This window comes from Chrysemys picta, chromosome 7 (genome assembly GCF_011386835.1).
Source record: "Chrysemys picta bellii isolate R12L10 chromosome 7, ASM1138683v2, whole genome shotgun sequence".
NCBI lineage: Eukaryota > Metazoa > Chordata > Testudines > Emydidae > Chrysemys > Chrysemys picta.
The window spans coordinates 108,152,844-108,168,765 of NC_088797.1; the positions used below are offsets into that span (position 1 = coordinate 108,152,844).

At 41.8% G+C, this 15,922-nt stretch overlaps 1 protein-coding gene across 8 annotated transcripts in view; it reads left to right on the forward strand.

Annotated features, from left to right (window-relative positions):
• FAM53B (family with sequence similarity 53 member B) overlaps positions 1-6,532 on the forward strand; it is a 130,988-nt gene extending 124,456 nt beyond the window's left edge. For all 8 annotated transcript variants that reach the window (XM_065553554.1, XM_008166280.4, XM_042855360.2 and 5 more), the window contains one exon: positions 784-6,532. In XM_065553554.1, the coding sequence (XP_065409626.1) occupies positions 784-1,146 (363 nt within the window). In that variant the 3' untranslated portion in view covers positions 1,147-6,532. The remainder of the gene's footprint in view (positions 1-783) is intronic.
• The last annotated feature ends 9,390 nt before the right edge of the window (positions 6,533-15,922 follow it).

The window sequence follows — 15,922 nt, forward strand, 5'->3', positions numbered from 1 at the left end:
ATTAAGTCTTTGAGGGCTTTAGAGAGACAGGTTGTCTGCTCGATCGGTTTGCTGATGGGATTTTTCTTTTTCACAAAGGGTTTACTAAGTGTAATTATTATCTTTTGAGAGACTTGAACAGCATTCTCTGCACTGGCTTCTGAAGACTCTAAAGATGAACATTTCAATTAATCATTTTGAATGCTGTTGGAATTCACTTATAGATCTCTGAGGCCAGAAGGGAATTTTAGATCATCTAGTCTGACTTCCTGGATAACACAAGCCTTAGAATTCCATCTGTTTACTCCTGTATGCAGCCCAAACCCAATAAGTTTGCCTAAAGCATATCTTCCAGCAAGGCATCCTGTTTCGATTTGAAGACAAAAAGAGATGGCGCATCCACCACTTCTTTCGTAGCTTGGTCCAATATTAATTTATCTCTATTAAAAAATTGGGTCTTATTTTTATTATGAATTTGACTGGCTTTATCTTACAGCCACTGGTTCTTGTTATGCCTTTCTCTGCTAGTTTAATGAGCCCTTTAGTGCCTGGGGTATTTTCTCCCCGGGATATTCCTTAGAAAATATCTATGTCATGAAATGTCCATGGTGAAGTGGGGGGGAGGGGGAAGGAAGGTGAGAACACCGGTAAGTGTACAATAAGGACCAATTTTGCTCTTGCATGGAGATGTCTTAAGTGAAGTAGCACATTTTCCCCTCTCTCTAAATTCAGCTGATTCTCTGACCTTGTTTGTGCAAACTGAATGCCATTGTTTCATGTGCCTGTTTTCTGTTCCCTCTGCAGAATCGTCAAACCTTTAACAGCCTTAGCTGCCTTAGCACCACAGTGGACGACTGCGCTCAGCAGAATCAGTTCTGCCCTGGTATCAACAGCCCCAAGTCATGGACAGCATCTCCTTCCTCTTCTGATGTCATGCCAGGCAGGACACCAGCCTGCACCCCCGTGCCAGAGCCACACTCGAACGCAGAAGAACGTAGCGTTAGCAAAGATGACCTCTCTTGGGAAGAGTCAGACTATTGTGCCACGGAAGACGAGAGCAGTAGAAAAGAAGATGAAAGGGCTTCATGGAAGAGTAGTGGAACAGGGGGGCGGAATGTCTTTCCACTAGATGGTGAATTAGACATTGAGCAAATAGAAAACAATTAAAGAATATTGTTTGCGTCAGGGTTTGGGGATGTGAATTAAGAACAGTGAGTAATAAAATCTCCTAGGTTTAATACTTGGGTTATACTGTATTTAGGCATAAAAGCAAATCAATGTTCTCGTCCTATCAGCAATAGGAGACAAAAGCAGCCTTGCCAAAATTTCATCAGGTATCCTGAGCAATTTTTTTTTTTAAATCTTGAAATTCTATGTAACTACTGTAGCCAGATATCAGCTAGTTTGGTTAAAATAGCCCATGGGGCTTTGGAAAGAAGCATTCTAGAGATCTCCAAACTGCATTTCCCCCCCCCCCCTCCACCATTAAGTCAACAGCTTTTAGTAAACTTGAAATTGCAGGTGTTGGAGTAGCTGCAATTTCTTAGTGAATATGTGTGTTTAGATTTTTTTTTTTAAGGACTGGAAAATAAAGTACTGGTTTTGATTCACAAACTAGGTACTGTCTAGTACAGAGAGCCAGACTAAGAGAGGCTATATTATGCCTCAGTGGGACCCTCCCTCATCAGCCTGGGCTTTCTGGGCAGCAAGCTATAAGGAATGTTTCATTTTAAGTGATTCATACCCCTTCTTCTGATTTCATACTGCACCTTAGACACTAGGAGAGGAGAGATTGCAAGGGGGTGATGAATCCTTAGTTTAACCTTTCATCCTGGAGATCTTTATTCAGCTCAAGTCTGAGTGAGGAATCTTATAACTGAAACCCTGCAGTCTTACTTAGGCAACACTCCTACAGTCATAACCACAGAATCATCCCATATTGCCTTGCCATACAGCCTTTTTAGACCTGCAGGCATCAACAGAGCCATGAGAGGGAAATCACAAGCATAGTGCTTGACATTTGATCATGATCACAGCAAAGGATTTATATTTTCAGTTTCCTTAATTCAACGAAAGCAGAGGGTAGGGAATGCACAATAAAAACAAACCCCCTGGGGCCAGATCAACAGCTGACATGAGTTACCTTTGACATCAATGGCATTATGCCTGCTGAGGATCTGGCCCATGTCTCAGTGTTTGGGAACTTCAGATCAGTGTTAGAGCTGTGCCGGGCATTAGCATAAGAGCAAATTCTGCTGTTTCCAAAAGAAGTTGCTAATAGACACAGCTGCTTTAGTGTTCTTCCTTTCAAGCCCCTCTTTTAGCCCCAGTGGAAAAATAGTCCAGCTTTCTATTGGGCTTGTGAAAGCAGGGCTTTTAGAAGAAGCGGCTCAGTGTTTGGCAGGTAACATGAGTTCTAATGGTGACTGTTCTGATCTCGCTGTCATACCAGCGTCAATCTGAGTATGTCCATTGTAGTCAGTGGAGCGAAGCCAGTAGAAAACTGGTATAAGTGAGATCAGAATTGGAGACTTAACAATAAAACAAAACAAACGTCCCAACAGGCTCAGATTTTCTTAGCTGTCCTTGTCCAGTGTGATAAGAGTACATTTATTAAAGCCTTTGTGCTTGTCGGGCACGTCTGGCAGGCAACATAGGGTGAAATTCTGAGCCAGTGGCAAAACTCAGTGGTTTTAATGGGGGTGGGGGGACAGGATTTCACATTTAGTTTTGCTGAAGACTGAAGGTTCTTCCTCACTGTAGGAGAGTCCAAGTGAGTCATTTGCCTCTTTTTGAAGAACTCGTGTGAAAGCCCGTCCAAGGTTTCATACACCAAAACCTTTTTTATTACTCCTCTGCTTCTACCTACATCTTGCCAGCCTTTTCTCCAGTACTTCTTATTCAGGGATGTGATATTTTTTTTCTTTCTTTTAAGGGTTCATTTTTTAAAAAACACACGTTTGTTTTAAATTTGGCATGGAACTCATAATGACTGTGAGCTGACGTACAGAACACGGCCGGCACAAAGCATCTGGTGCAGCATTCGCCCTGTCTAAACTGATGGACAGCTTGATCTTACTGCGCTTGAGGATTTCCACAGCGCCAATGCTGTACAGGGCTTGTTGCTAATGGTCATCCATGTTGTTAGGGTGTATGCAATAGGTGAGATGAGAAATCGCTTTCCGATCACTTAGGATTGAATTTATCCTGTGATTTACCAAATCACAGAAATAAAACACATTCATTCAGAGAGGGTTTAACCCCTGTCCCGCTAACAAATCCAGATTTTCCGTGCTTTCGTTTGGCGTGTTTTACTGTGAAATGGTTTGATATAAAATGCAGTATGATTATTTGACAAAGTAAGCTCTCAAGATGTTGAAAAGCCAGGTAGCAGCACTGAAAGCTTTCCCTTTCCCTGCCCCCATTTTTAGCAACGATAAAGTGGTGAACATTACGTTTATACAATTTCTTATACCTTTTAGCTTGGTAAAATAAGCTGTTCACTTGCTAACAGGTCTATGAGGAAACAATCTTTTCTTTTCTTTTTTACTTATAGGAGAACAATATCCTAGATATGGAATTTTAATCACATCTTCTTATGTTACTGCACTTTTTTTCTGCAGTGGTTCAAGATATGTGTGGCATCTAGTATCACAGTGGAATCCATCCAGTTGTATCGCTTTATAAAGTGTCCAGTCAAATTGCACAGAGTGTTTTGTTTGTAACAATGTTAATTTCAGCTCTCTCTCTCTCTTGATATGATGCTGGCACAAAGTGGAAGCCAAACAAGTAATAATTTGGGGGGGATAGGGATGATTTTATTTTTAATGTTCTGGAATTACACAGCTCTGTGAAAACAATATTTTGTTCCATGAATTAATCAAGAAAACACACCTTGTCTAAATCCTTTAGGCACATCGTTTTGAAAGTGTGCATTCAGACGGTTGTATGCCCGAGTTGTGGATGCATAAAGGTAATCATGCACACATTGAGCCTTGCATTCAGAAGTGCATTCTGTGACATATGCACAGTACTACCTGGGACATGTGCACTTTTGTGTGCACACTTTTTAAAAGACACTGACAAAATATCAGTTTTCTCAAAAGCAGACTATCTATACAGTGAAACCTCTAAAGCAATGGGTCTCAACCAGGGGTACATATACCCCTGGGGGTACGCAGAGGTCTTCCAGGGGGTACCTCAACTCATCTAAATCAGTGTTTCACAACCTGGGGGGGGCGTGGATTAGGGGGGTTGCAAGTGCAGAGTAGGTGTTAGGGGGTGGCAAGCAGGGCAATTGCCTGGGGCCCCACGCCACAGGGCGCCCCAGAAAGCTAAGTTACATGTTTAGCGGCGCTCAGGCTTGAGCCCCAGGCAGCAGGGATCAGACTCCTGAAAGGGGCACAAGAGTCTGGAAAGGTTGAGAACCGCTGCTCTAAAGGAACTGACAAGAATAAGATGCTTTTGGGTAGTGCCCTTCTCATAAAGAACTGCTACTCAGTTCAGTCTGGGATGGTCTCTTCTGCTGGAAGATTGCCTAAGAAGGGTGGTTTCTTCACTGTATGAGAGACTATTTTGTTAATGTTTTAGTGTCTATTTTACCTTTTACAGCCACACATCATACCATTTGGCTTCAGTGACTATTTTGAGTCTTCCTGTGCAAGTGAAATGACTGGTATTTCCCCTCAAATGATATTTCCTAAGCTCTGCTGGTGGCGTAGCTCTGAGACATCATTAACATCAAATTAGCTACCAGTTGGACTGATGGAACAGTGTGCAAACGCTCCCAAAACCTTTACTGTCAGTTCTGGCTCCTGAACTGTTAGTACTGCCCCAACTTCTACAGCACCAATCTTGTTCCCATTCCCTCTCCTCTATCAAGAGGTTGCCTCTCTACTGTGTACCCCGCTGCTGCAGCCCCTTCTTTCTGATCTCTACAGCTCCCCAGAGGTCAATATTCCTAAGCCTGACAGCTCACAGATGCAGTGGTGCAGTGGTTTACAGATGTAGTGCATTGGACCATCACCACAATGCTTCTAGAGTATCTCTCTAGAAGTATCTAGAGTATCTTTTGCTATGCTGATTTGTGAAAACCTGGACTGACTTGTTTTTTAGTTGTTTTCTTTTAGAGCTATAGAAGCACTCTGGTATTTACATATCTCCGACTTTTAATTCATAAGGGCTTTTATTTTTTAAAGGGCTGCTGTGCCATGTTAAAACATGCACAGTAGGAAAGTGACCAAATGGATCACTACCCAGCTGTATTCAACATAGCAGTAGCATACAGTTTACATTGCAGCACAACCTGTTTGCCTTACTAAAGATGCTTCTACAATGAGCAATGGCCTTAGATGGGCACATTAGCATAGACACAAACTACAGTTAGCAACAATTTTAGGCCACAGTGGTGTTTTGTTTTGAGGGTTGGTTTTTTGTTTTGTATGATTTTTGTACTGATTTTCAGGTTAATAAAGCCTTACTTTTTAAAAAAATTTCTGTAGAGGTAAAACATTTCCGGATTTATATGTATATTAAAACAATTAAAAAAATCTGAACTAGAATATAGTATGTGCCTCAGATTCCGGGGACATCCTGTTGATTGTAAAATTAGAAGGTGTGTTGCTCTTCAGAACATGATGGAAGCTCAGCAAGATCTTACACATGCAGTGACACCAGCTTAAAAACAATGGATCCCTATGGTGAGGATTTCTTAGCTTTTTAGGACTTCACCAATATTACACAGATGTGTTGAATAACCCGTACTTCGAATTCCTACCATATGCAAGAGTCTAGCACTATGGAGCAAATGATTTTATATGCTAGGTAATTAATAGTCTAATCATCATGGAGATAGACAGTGACTGATTTGGAACCTGGATCAATTTGGACTACAGACATTTAATGATGACAGCAAAATATCAACAGCAATAAAATTTCAGCATTCAATAAAATTATTTTTAAAAAGTATATTAGTGGATAAAGTCCTTCTTGTTAGCACTGGTAACATACTCACAGGGAATTTGCTGTGTATTTGCAGGTATAGCTCATGGAGGTTGTTCTATGAAAGATTGCAATACATCTTCATATGGAAAAAAGAAGACACAAAGGAAGTATTTGTAGAATAGATTGTAATTTCTCACATAATAGCCTATTTGGCCAATAAAGTTGTGTTTCAAGTGCATTGTTTAAAAATCCTGGATGACAGGACAATGGACTTATGTAGGACGTTTTAGGATTGTAGCAGTGCTTTACAGAGTCTGTTTTTGATGTTTAAGAATCGAAAGAAGATGACAGACAAAAAAAGCCTTCTGAAAGCTATGAACTGAAGTAAGAGTCTCTCCATGTTAATTGCACAAATGCAAATGTACGTAAATGTATACAAAGTTGGATTTGTAGAAGGTGTAATCTTTGTTCAAAGACTGTTCTTTCACCTGAAAGTCAAGAAGACTGCTGATTTGTACTCTCTCAATGACTTTATTGCACTAGAGCAACTCAGTCTCAGGAATTTGCTTGTTACTTTTACTATGTAAATAAAGCTTCCTGGTTCAATAACCGGCTGCCCAGCACTGGTCTTTGTTTATGCTTTGCTATGTTTCTCCATTACCAGGGTACTGCTGGTGTTGACAGAAGACTTCCTCTCCTGCTATAAAGACACGGAGCTTTGTGCTGTGGTTGTTCGGCTAGGTGGGCCTTACCAAAGGCAACAAATACCTTTTAAATCTCTGGGAATAACGATGGTGCCTGAAAAAAACAAGATCCCAAATAATCTCCCTCACATCTGTACACAAACAGGACCCTCCACATGAATTTCCTTCCTGTCCTGCATGGAAAGAGGTTGGAGATCAGCCACCGCTGTGATAGCTTCACTCTTTTCTCTGGACCCCACAGACACACCTATGCAGATCCAGTTCTACAGTGGGGGAGAGGCAGAGACTAGGTAGAGTGGTGGATTGTTGCCCTAACCACCCTGCAGAAATTCCACTAGAAATTTATCACAGTCTGGGACTACTCTATCTTTTCCACAGGAACCTCTGGAGCAGCCATGGTGATGGGAAGCCATTGACCTCTTCCACATGGACTGCATTCATGAGGCTCCCAGTAGTCAATGGATCACAACCCTTGAGTAATCGTGCTGCCCACACATACCATGGTAGGGCTAGTATTTCTGTGCAGTTTTACAGAAACAGACACAAATTTACTGTTGATGAACAAAGATAACAATTGAGTCTGTTCCTTTAAAGGAAAGAAATCTAGTAACCTCCCCTCAAATAATAATTGGTTATCTATATTTGGGTTTAGAAGGGCATGTTTACCTTTTGCCCCCACTGAACCTTAATATAACATATATATGTTCATTTTTCTTACAGCATTAAAGTACAATACTATATTTCCTCTGATTTGCTGTGCATTTGTATCATATTTATATAATGATTTAAGAGAGTCGAGCAAAAGAAATAAGGAATTGATGCACAGAACAAATGGATAATGGAAAGACATATACAACACATACACAATTTGGTTCATGATTTTTTGGGTGCCAAAAATAATTAAACCTTTATAGTAGATGATCTGTACTACTTAGAGCCACTAGATAATTCACTGGTTCAGTGACACTTTTGATCGCTGTCTTTAATGAGGGTTTATGTTGCCCATTACCAGGAATTAGTACCAGTCAAGCTGGCTTCAAAAAAAAAGTCATATATGCAACAACAGCATAACATTAGTTTCACTGCACACTTGTGGGGTTGTTGTAGTTGTATCATCATGAGATCAGGATGCAAAAATAAGGTGAATGGGTGAGTACCAAAACCGTCCTCGGACCGCTGAATTGAAGGTGCAGATAATAATAATATTGGTGGGCTTATCTTAGGCCGTATTCATCTATCAACATTAGGGCTGTCAATTAATCACAGTTAACTCACATGATTAACTCAAAAAAATTAATCGTGATTAATCACAGTTTTAATTGCACTGTTAAACAATCCCAATTGAAATGTATTAAATATTTTTGGATGTTTTTCTACATTTTAAAATATATTGACTTCAATTACAGCACACAATACAAAGTGTACAGTGCTCACTTTATATTATTTTTTATTACAAATATTTGCACTGTAAAAATGATAAAAAAATTAAATAGTATTTTTCAATTCACTTCATACAATACCATTATGCTGAGGGCTTCTGATTTTTGGTTTTAACCACTAGTAAACCCCCCTCTAATAAAAATAAAGATAGGTGTTTGTCCATTAAACACTGGAAAAGATTTCTTGGATTGAAGGGCTTGTCTACAAGGGGCAGCAATGGAGGTGTGATTTCTAAGGTGCACTAATGTGGTGCACATTAGTTGGTCTGCGTAGACCCTGCTAATGCGCATTAACATAGTGCTGTTTGACACCACACTCGGGAACATTACAAAGAGATTACTTGTTACACTGTTTACTATTGTCATGAGTAATGTACATAATATGCAGTATTACAGTATGTACAAAGAGGCAGGCCTGAAATGCCCTCGTATGACAAGTGCAATAAGAAAGGGCCACAGCACACCAGCTGCTTAGGTTCTGGCATTACAAAAAAAATTATACTTCGCACTTATAACCCAGGGTCTTAAAATGGTTTATAAGCACTGCTTAACAAATCCTCATCACCCCCTTTCCATGTATTATTACTCCCATTTAACAAATGGGGAAACTGAGGCAGAGAACATTTAAGTGACTTGTCCAAGGTCACTCAAGAAGCCTGAGACCCATTAGAACACAAATCTTCTGCATCTCTGTCCAGTCTAAGACACAAGCTCATTCTTATGGTTAAAAAGCAAAGGGAATTTAGGATTTGCCTATTAATTCACTGTCCTAAATCAAGGCTAAAGGATATTTTTTGAGTGTGACAAGCTAATTCCTGATAATTGCAGCCATACAACCAGACCAAGCAGGCAGCAGCTGACCTAAGGCCAAGTTAGGAGGAAGTTCTGAGGCAGTGAGTGACGCAGTTCAGTCCCAGTTCTGTATGATTAGATGACACATTCTTTCTCTAAAGCTGTTTAGAGGCGGGCATGGAGTTTCTATTGTAATCAGATGAAAGTTCAGGAAGGATTGGATTTGTAAGAGTTTGTGTGAAGCAAAGTTTTGTTTTGTTTTTTAAATAGTTACTGATGTTAAGGAAATTGTTTTTTATGCCTATAATTCCAGCTGATCAGAGACGTCGAAGAGTAGGGACAGTTTTTCTTACCATATTGAGATGAGAGGTGGGGAGGGGAGAGAAGGCCTGATCTTTAGGGTTTTAAAGAACTGCTTTCTTTGGTATTGAAACCAAAGCCAGCTTCCATATGGGGTCCTGATTTTCAGAACTGCTGAGCCCCCCCGCACTCCAAATGAAGTCAGTGGTAACTGCATGTGCCCTGCTTCTCTGAAAATCAACCTTGTGAATTTCTTTTAAGAAATGCTCACAGGAAGCTCTAAAACAAGTGGAGAAGAGAATTAAAATGAGCAGGAATTCAAGCAACCTGCCCCTCCTATCCTTTTGTATTCTGATATTGACTAGGTGTTAGCAGCTGAGGCATTCTACAAGCATTCTACAAACAGTTGGGATATTAAATATCACAGGGCAGTGTTTGAATATTATAAAGCCCTGGGTCAGTGTGTGACTGATTTAAATAAAGTTAATAATGCTTAAAAAGAGGTCTAGGGAGTGGACACTGGCTCCATTTTAGCAATAAATAGTAAACTCAACGTAGCCCTTCTCAGCAGCCATATTTGCTGCGTAGATGCAGCTGGGCTGCAGAGCGAGGCATTTGACTTGGAGTGCCCTTAACATGACATTTACCGCAACATGCACTGTGCTATCTCCAGTAGATCTCCCACGGGGAAATTTATCAAACAGATACGGGTCAGAGGGTTCAGGTAGCTACAGTAGTTAGGGTGTGGTGTGGGTGTTTGGTATCCAAGAGAATTGGAGGCGAGCATAGAAATAAATACTGCAAAGGAAACTAAGGTGATTGAAAAGCCCTATTTATAAAGTAGTCCTGCGCCTTCCTGAGGAGGTAGAGGCGCTGATTAATGCAGCTGCAAAATCTTTTTAACTTCACACTACAGTATACACCTATTTTAGTTATCTGAGATATGCTCTGCGCGCTCCACTTCCTATCATGATCTGGATTGGTTTGTGTTCCACAACTCTGTTTTCTTTAATCCGCAGTTAAAGAGAACTGTAATCCACTCTCCTGAAAATCAGTGGCCGCTCTCCCAGAAGCCTGAGTGAGACTTTAATGAAAGGCTTGTCAATGCAGTGAGACTGAATAGCGATAGATAACACAGAGATATTCATTTAGAATATGGCAGAAGCATTACCATTCAGTTATAAAAGCAGCCCTACCCCCATTCTGAAGGTCATGAGGAAGTGACAGTACTGATCTTACAGTGAAACTTTAGCACCATTTATAGCCAGGGCAATTTCCCCAGCAGAAAGATATACCCTCCCCACAGTGCAAGAATGGAGACCGTGTATAGAGCATATTCACAGTGCTAAGACTTGACTTTCAGGTCCACAGCAAACGTTGCAACCTACAGAGGCAATAACACCAGTAGGTTATCACAACATAGCTTAAAATCAAATATTTTACAGTGATGGCTGGAGGACTAGTAGAGCCCAAGGCTCAGCTGGTATTTTACAGTAAGTCTGCCCCTATTGACTCTGGAGATTTAAGGCACAAATGACAGCACTTGGGAGAACTGAAATGCTTGGGTCAGATTTTGGTAGCAGAAAGAGAACTAACCTTTTCCTTCTGCCCACACCCCCCACCCAAAGCTACTCCAATCCCACCAGCTGCCTGCATTTGCTACTCGTTAGTTGCCAGCACCTCATTAGTGTTTGTTACCTAAATTAATTACCTTTTCTGTTACAGGTTGTTCACATGCTAAAACTTTAAAGTATTTAAACCAGTTCTTTGGTAATTAGAGCCACTGCTCTTGAATGAAGATGAACAAGAAACAGTCTAGGAAGGCAACAAGAGCATACTTGCTTATTTTTACTAACTTGTTGAGCTGAACTGATTTGAATGTGATTACATTAGTCATAACCCCACACATCCCCTGGCCCTATAATAGCTGTGTCATTCCACTGTATCCGAACATGTATTTGTACAATACTGTGCTAAGTTTGGTGGCTCTCCAGAGTTTCTAACTATTTTCACTCATTCTTCTGTGGTTTGTCACCTTCTCCAATATGGCAAAGAAGGGCCCATACCTGCATGATAGGTTCTGGGACTAGTGCTGAGAAAAGGTTGTGGTGCAGCATTTTAGCACTAAGTTGTATTTGGTCAAACCACTTTAGTTAATATAGACAAGGTGGGTAATATACCATAGGAGTTAGCATTTGTATAGTGCTTTATCTACTCCTAACCCTCACAACACTCCTGAGGCAGGTACTTAGGTGTTGCTCTGTTTTTGATAGATGATGAAACGGAGACAGAAAGGTGAAGTGACTTGGCCAAGGCCACACAGAGTCAGTGGGAGAGCTCAGATTAGCTCTCAAGGTGATGACCTGACTCACAACCTTTTGCTTATTCCTCCAAACCCCATCATTTTACAACCTCCAAGCTCCCCCCATTGCTGTCTAAAGCCTCCCCACTGACCACTAGGTTCTTTTCTGGTGCATTAGAGCTTACGGATGTTTTCTTCCATTATTAAGGCTCTTATAAGAACTTTGGATAACATTGCTGCACTGTGTGTGCAGATGGGTAAAGCTTCATATTGTGTGTTATATGAAGAGTTTATAGAAATTGGAGCTAGAAGAGACCTGTTACATCAGCTAGTCCTTTCCCATCTAGCAGCGCATAACGCTCCAAGGAGCAGATTTACTAGTGGTTTGTCCAGGCTAGTTTTAAATGTCTCGAGCAATGAGATTTCTACCACTACCCTTGGGAAATTATGCCACAATCACCTAGATAAAAAAAGATGTCTCCACAAAGTCTCATCTTCCCCCAAAAGGGAGGCATGTCTGTAAATAACAGGCCAGGTAAGGAATTTGCCATAGGGTAGCAGAACAGTCCTGTCTCTCCCAGTACTAAACACTCCCTCCCCCATAAAAAGGCCCACAACTGCCTGAGTGCAGCTTCTTATGCACCTGAAGGCTCCCTCCGTTGACTGCACCCACTCATTCACAGCTGGGTGACTGACAGACTGATTAGGGATTTTGGCTGGTTGCAGCTTTTTTAAAGGGGCAATTCACAGGCCCTTCAGTTGAGTTCCTAAGGGACTGATCTTTTACTATGTATAGACAAAACCCAAGGATGCTGTATAATAGATCTGTGTGTGATGCCATGCCGGTCACTTGTTGTTGGGAGGTACTATCTGTACATTTAGGGGAGACAAAAATCTCCTCACTTCCACTTCCATTCCACCTCCTTTTGATCTCACCTAAACTGCTCTCACAAGCACATTCTTGGAGAAAAGAGGCAGCAATCATTTTAATGTGGCCAGTACTGCTTTATCTAGAGGGGAATGGGAAATAAATACAACTCTGTGTATCTGTACAACCCTAGAACCCCCTCCCTAAGGAACGGAAGAGTTTCCATAATACTACAGGCCAATAGCATTTGTTTAACTAGCAGACATACAACAGTAAATTTCCTCTCTGGCTCTCTAAAGGGACTGGGTCCTCTGGTAACAAGGACAGTTTTGATCATAGTTGAGTTAACTTCTCAATGACCATTATCTTTTAGTAGCCAGGGCTTTCTGGAGACCTTCTATTCTCCTGTTGGCAGAGATCTCTCTGTGGTATGTCTGTTGTCCCCTTGCACATTACCAGCAGAGGATATTTTGACAGGAAGGGAAATCCCACATAACAAACCATCTGTTCTTAACTTAGGGCATTTTCCCTTTAACTCTTTCACCCCAACATTTCCTCCCTCCCTATTATAAGCTTGAGTTTGAAACTCTTTCTTGGTGTGGATCTAGGCTGAAAGGAAATCCTTTGAAACCATGCTTTACTATTGAAAATGCCAGCACTAGTCTCTGTGTGCATTTTTAACCCTCTCTTAGCTTTTTCTTTAACTCATAATTTCTTTCATTGCCTTCACTTGCTTTTACTCATTATACCCTAAGTTGTCTGTCTGATAAGGATTGGTAGAATAAATTCTCACTCCGTTCTCAGGGCCCAGTCACATTAACACCGGGTTGCAAGTCCTTCAGTAAAAGAAGCAAGCCTCAAAATCTTGATGACCCCTCTCAACCCCCAAATTTTCCCCTGTGAAATGATCTTGGGGAGACTTTAAAGGTAAAACTCTGAAAAGAGAAATGAGAGAACCCACTGTTAGAACCCATATATGTGGGTTTAAGGGAGACAGTGTGGCCTAGTGGTTAGCACAGCTGAACTAGACTAAGAGCCCTGGGTTCTATTCCCAGTTTTGCTCCTGACTCTGTGTGACCTTGGGTAAACCTTTCTGTGCCTCTGCCTCCACAGCCGTAAAGTTCACTTAATGTTTCTTGCCTTTGTAACATGCTTTCCTGAGTCCCAGTCCAGTGCTCTATCCACTAAGCCACATTCCCTCCCATAGTACATGCTTTGGGCCTTTGAAAAATCTCCCCATGAATGATTCTGAGTGGAAAGAATCAGTGTGATGTGACCGAATACATAATGTTCTCACTTGTAGTCACTGGAATGATAGGACAAGGATCTTATATTTTCTCTCTTTTAGTTTGTGCTTTTTGGCAGCTGTTTCCACCCAGTTTGACAGGTAGAAAAACAGCTGTTCATGTTCTTATTTTCCTCGAGCTATTTGTGCACAGGAACTTTGATGCTTCAAGACTTCTGCTGAAGTGTGTTTCCCATCCTCATCTTTGCCAAAGATATTCTTGTTCTGTTGCATTTTAAAGCATTTTTTCCATGGTACCTCTATAACAATATCATCCTGGCATCCAGTGAATTCAGACTACCACTGGCATCAACAATGAATCGCCTGTGTAACATGGTGTGCAGGGGCCCTTAATGAACTTACGTTTGCAGGCACAGATAGTTGGGAATGCACCACATATTATCTATTCCTGTAATCCTATTCTTAGAGAATCCCTAAGAAATTGCCGTAGGTGCATAAAGGACAACTTGGTTGGCTGAAAACAACGAAAGAGTCAGAATCACAGTACTTGGGTTTATTCATTCAGTAAGTCAGCCACCAAAAGACCCCCTGTCAAGCATGTTATTCCTCAATTTGTAATAACTCCAGAATCTAAACCACTGCAGCGCCAGACAACTGTCAATATGTAGAGAGATGCAATTAAAGGTTTGACAGACGCATAAAAAGGGGAAATCTGAACATGAAACCTGAATAAACTGCCAGACATGGGAAAATTCCCTTATCATCCTTTCCATGATGACATCATCACAATCTTGGGCAGTGAGAACCCAGAGAGATGTCACACTAACCCTGGGCTAGGCTGTGCAAGATGCATCAGCCCAGATGAAGGAGAGCCACCTGGCTCCAGAGGCTGAGCCGGGGAGGAATCCTACCTTGAGTTCCCCGGCACACAGGAGGAGAGCACCTACTTTTACAGTCTGCAGCAGGTGCCACATGCTCTCCTGGTGCACTGGTTCCACTCTGGAGACAGATGCAGGGGGTCATGCCATGACTCTAGTCCTGCCTCATCCCCCTGAGCTGGACTGTGTCCCTGATGGTGCCGGTGGAGCACAGAGATTGTAATTGTGGTTGTCCCTTATACAGACTATGCAATGGGAGTGATGTCGCCTTCTCCCTTCCCCACTCTATCCTACAGACACAGCTTGATCTATTTCTATAGTACACACTAAAGTACGCTATTTCTATAGTACACACTTTTTTCTGTTGTTACTTTATGAGGCATTTTTCTCTTCTGTAACCACAAGGGTTTTTGACGTGAGAGTTCATTTTACCCAGGCACTAGTTTTTTGGGCCGAATTCACCCATGGTGTAGCTTCTGTGAAGTCCATGGTGCTGCAATCCAGGGTGAATTTGGCCCCAGGTGTTTAGGTGCTATGTATCAGCGTCTAATCCCATAAGGTTCTGGGTGCTCTCATCTCCCACTGGCCTCAACAGGAGTTGAGGGTGCTCAGCACCTTGCAGGATTAGTCCTAGCACATTCACAAGATTTAATTTGCTTCAGTGATTAGTAATGGCTGAAAACCACAAGGGCAAAATATAAAGCAGTTAATGTAGGCAGCAGCGTGCTATTTAATTCACAGATGATTTCACCACCCTCTTCCTGTTACAAGTAAGATTTTCAAGCAATAGCAATGCAGGGCAAAGTCATTACTTGGCTTTTTAAATCTGGGAACCGAACACCAGATCATTAAGCCAGGCATCCAGCAGCCATAAAATAACATCTAAGCATCGGAGGCTATTTTTAGCAGTTGAAGACTAAAACAACGTGACTAGATGCTGACAGTTCAAATGTGGGACACCCATGCGAAGCAGGACTTACGTGGCCCCTAGACCTTGTACTTTGACTTCAGTTGGAGTGGAGTTGGGCCAATGCTGAGCATTTCTGAAAATCCCACTGATAGCAAGTCCTGACTGCTGCCCTGAGCAGCTTCAAAGCCACCCACACACTAGGCTGAGAAATATGGAACAAGACGCCACTCTTAGCAGATGGTTACACCCAGCCAGGTGGAAATCAAGGATGTCATTACAAGACGAGGGGGTTGCCCCAAAACTTCACCTTGGGACTGGTGTGCGCACGCATCTTACACACAAAAGTTCTGCACTCATCTACAAAAAGGGGCAGCCTAGAGCCTGACCTATGCTGCCTTTGGATTCCTCCATGCTGGGGCTGGGGCAACCCACTGCTCCCTAGGTAGGGACAGAGTCTGGCCCACGTGGTGCTAGATCCACTTGTATCAGTTAATTTTATCTGTTCTTCCTGCTCCATGGCACTCAAGGGAATGCGCGGGTGCTAGAAAATCAGACGATTCA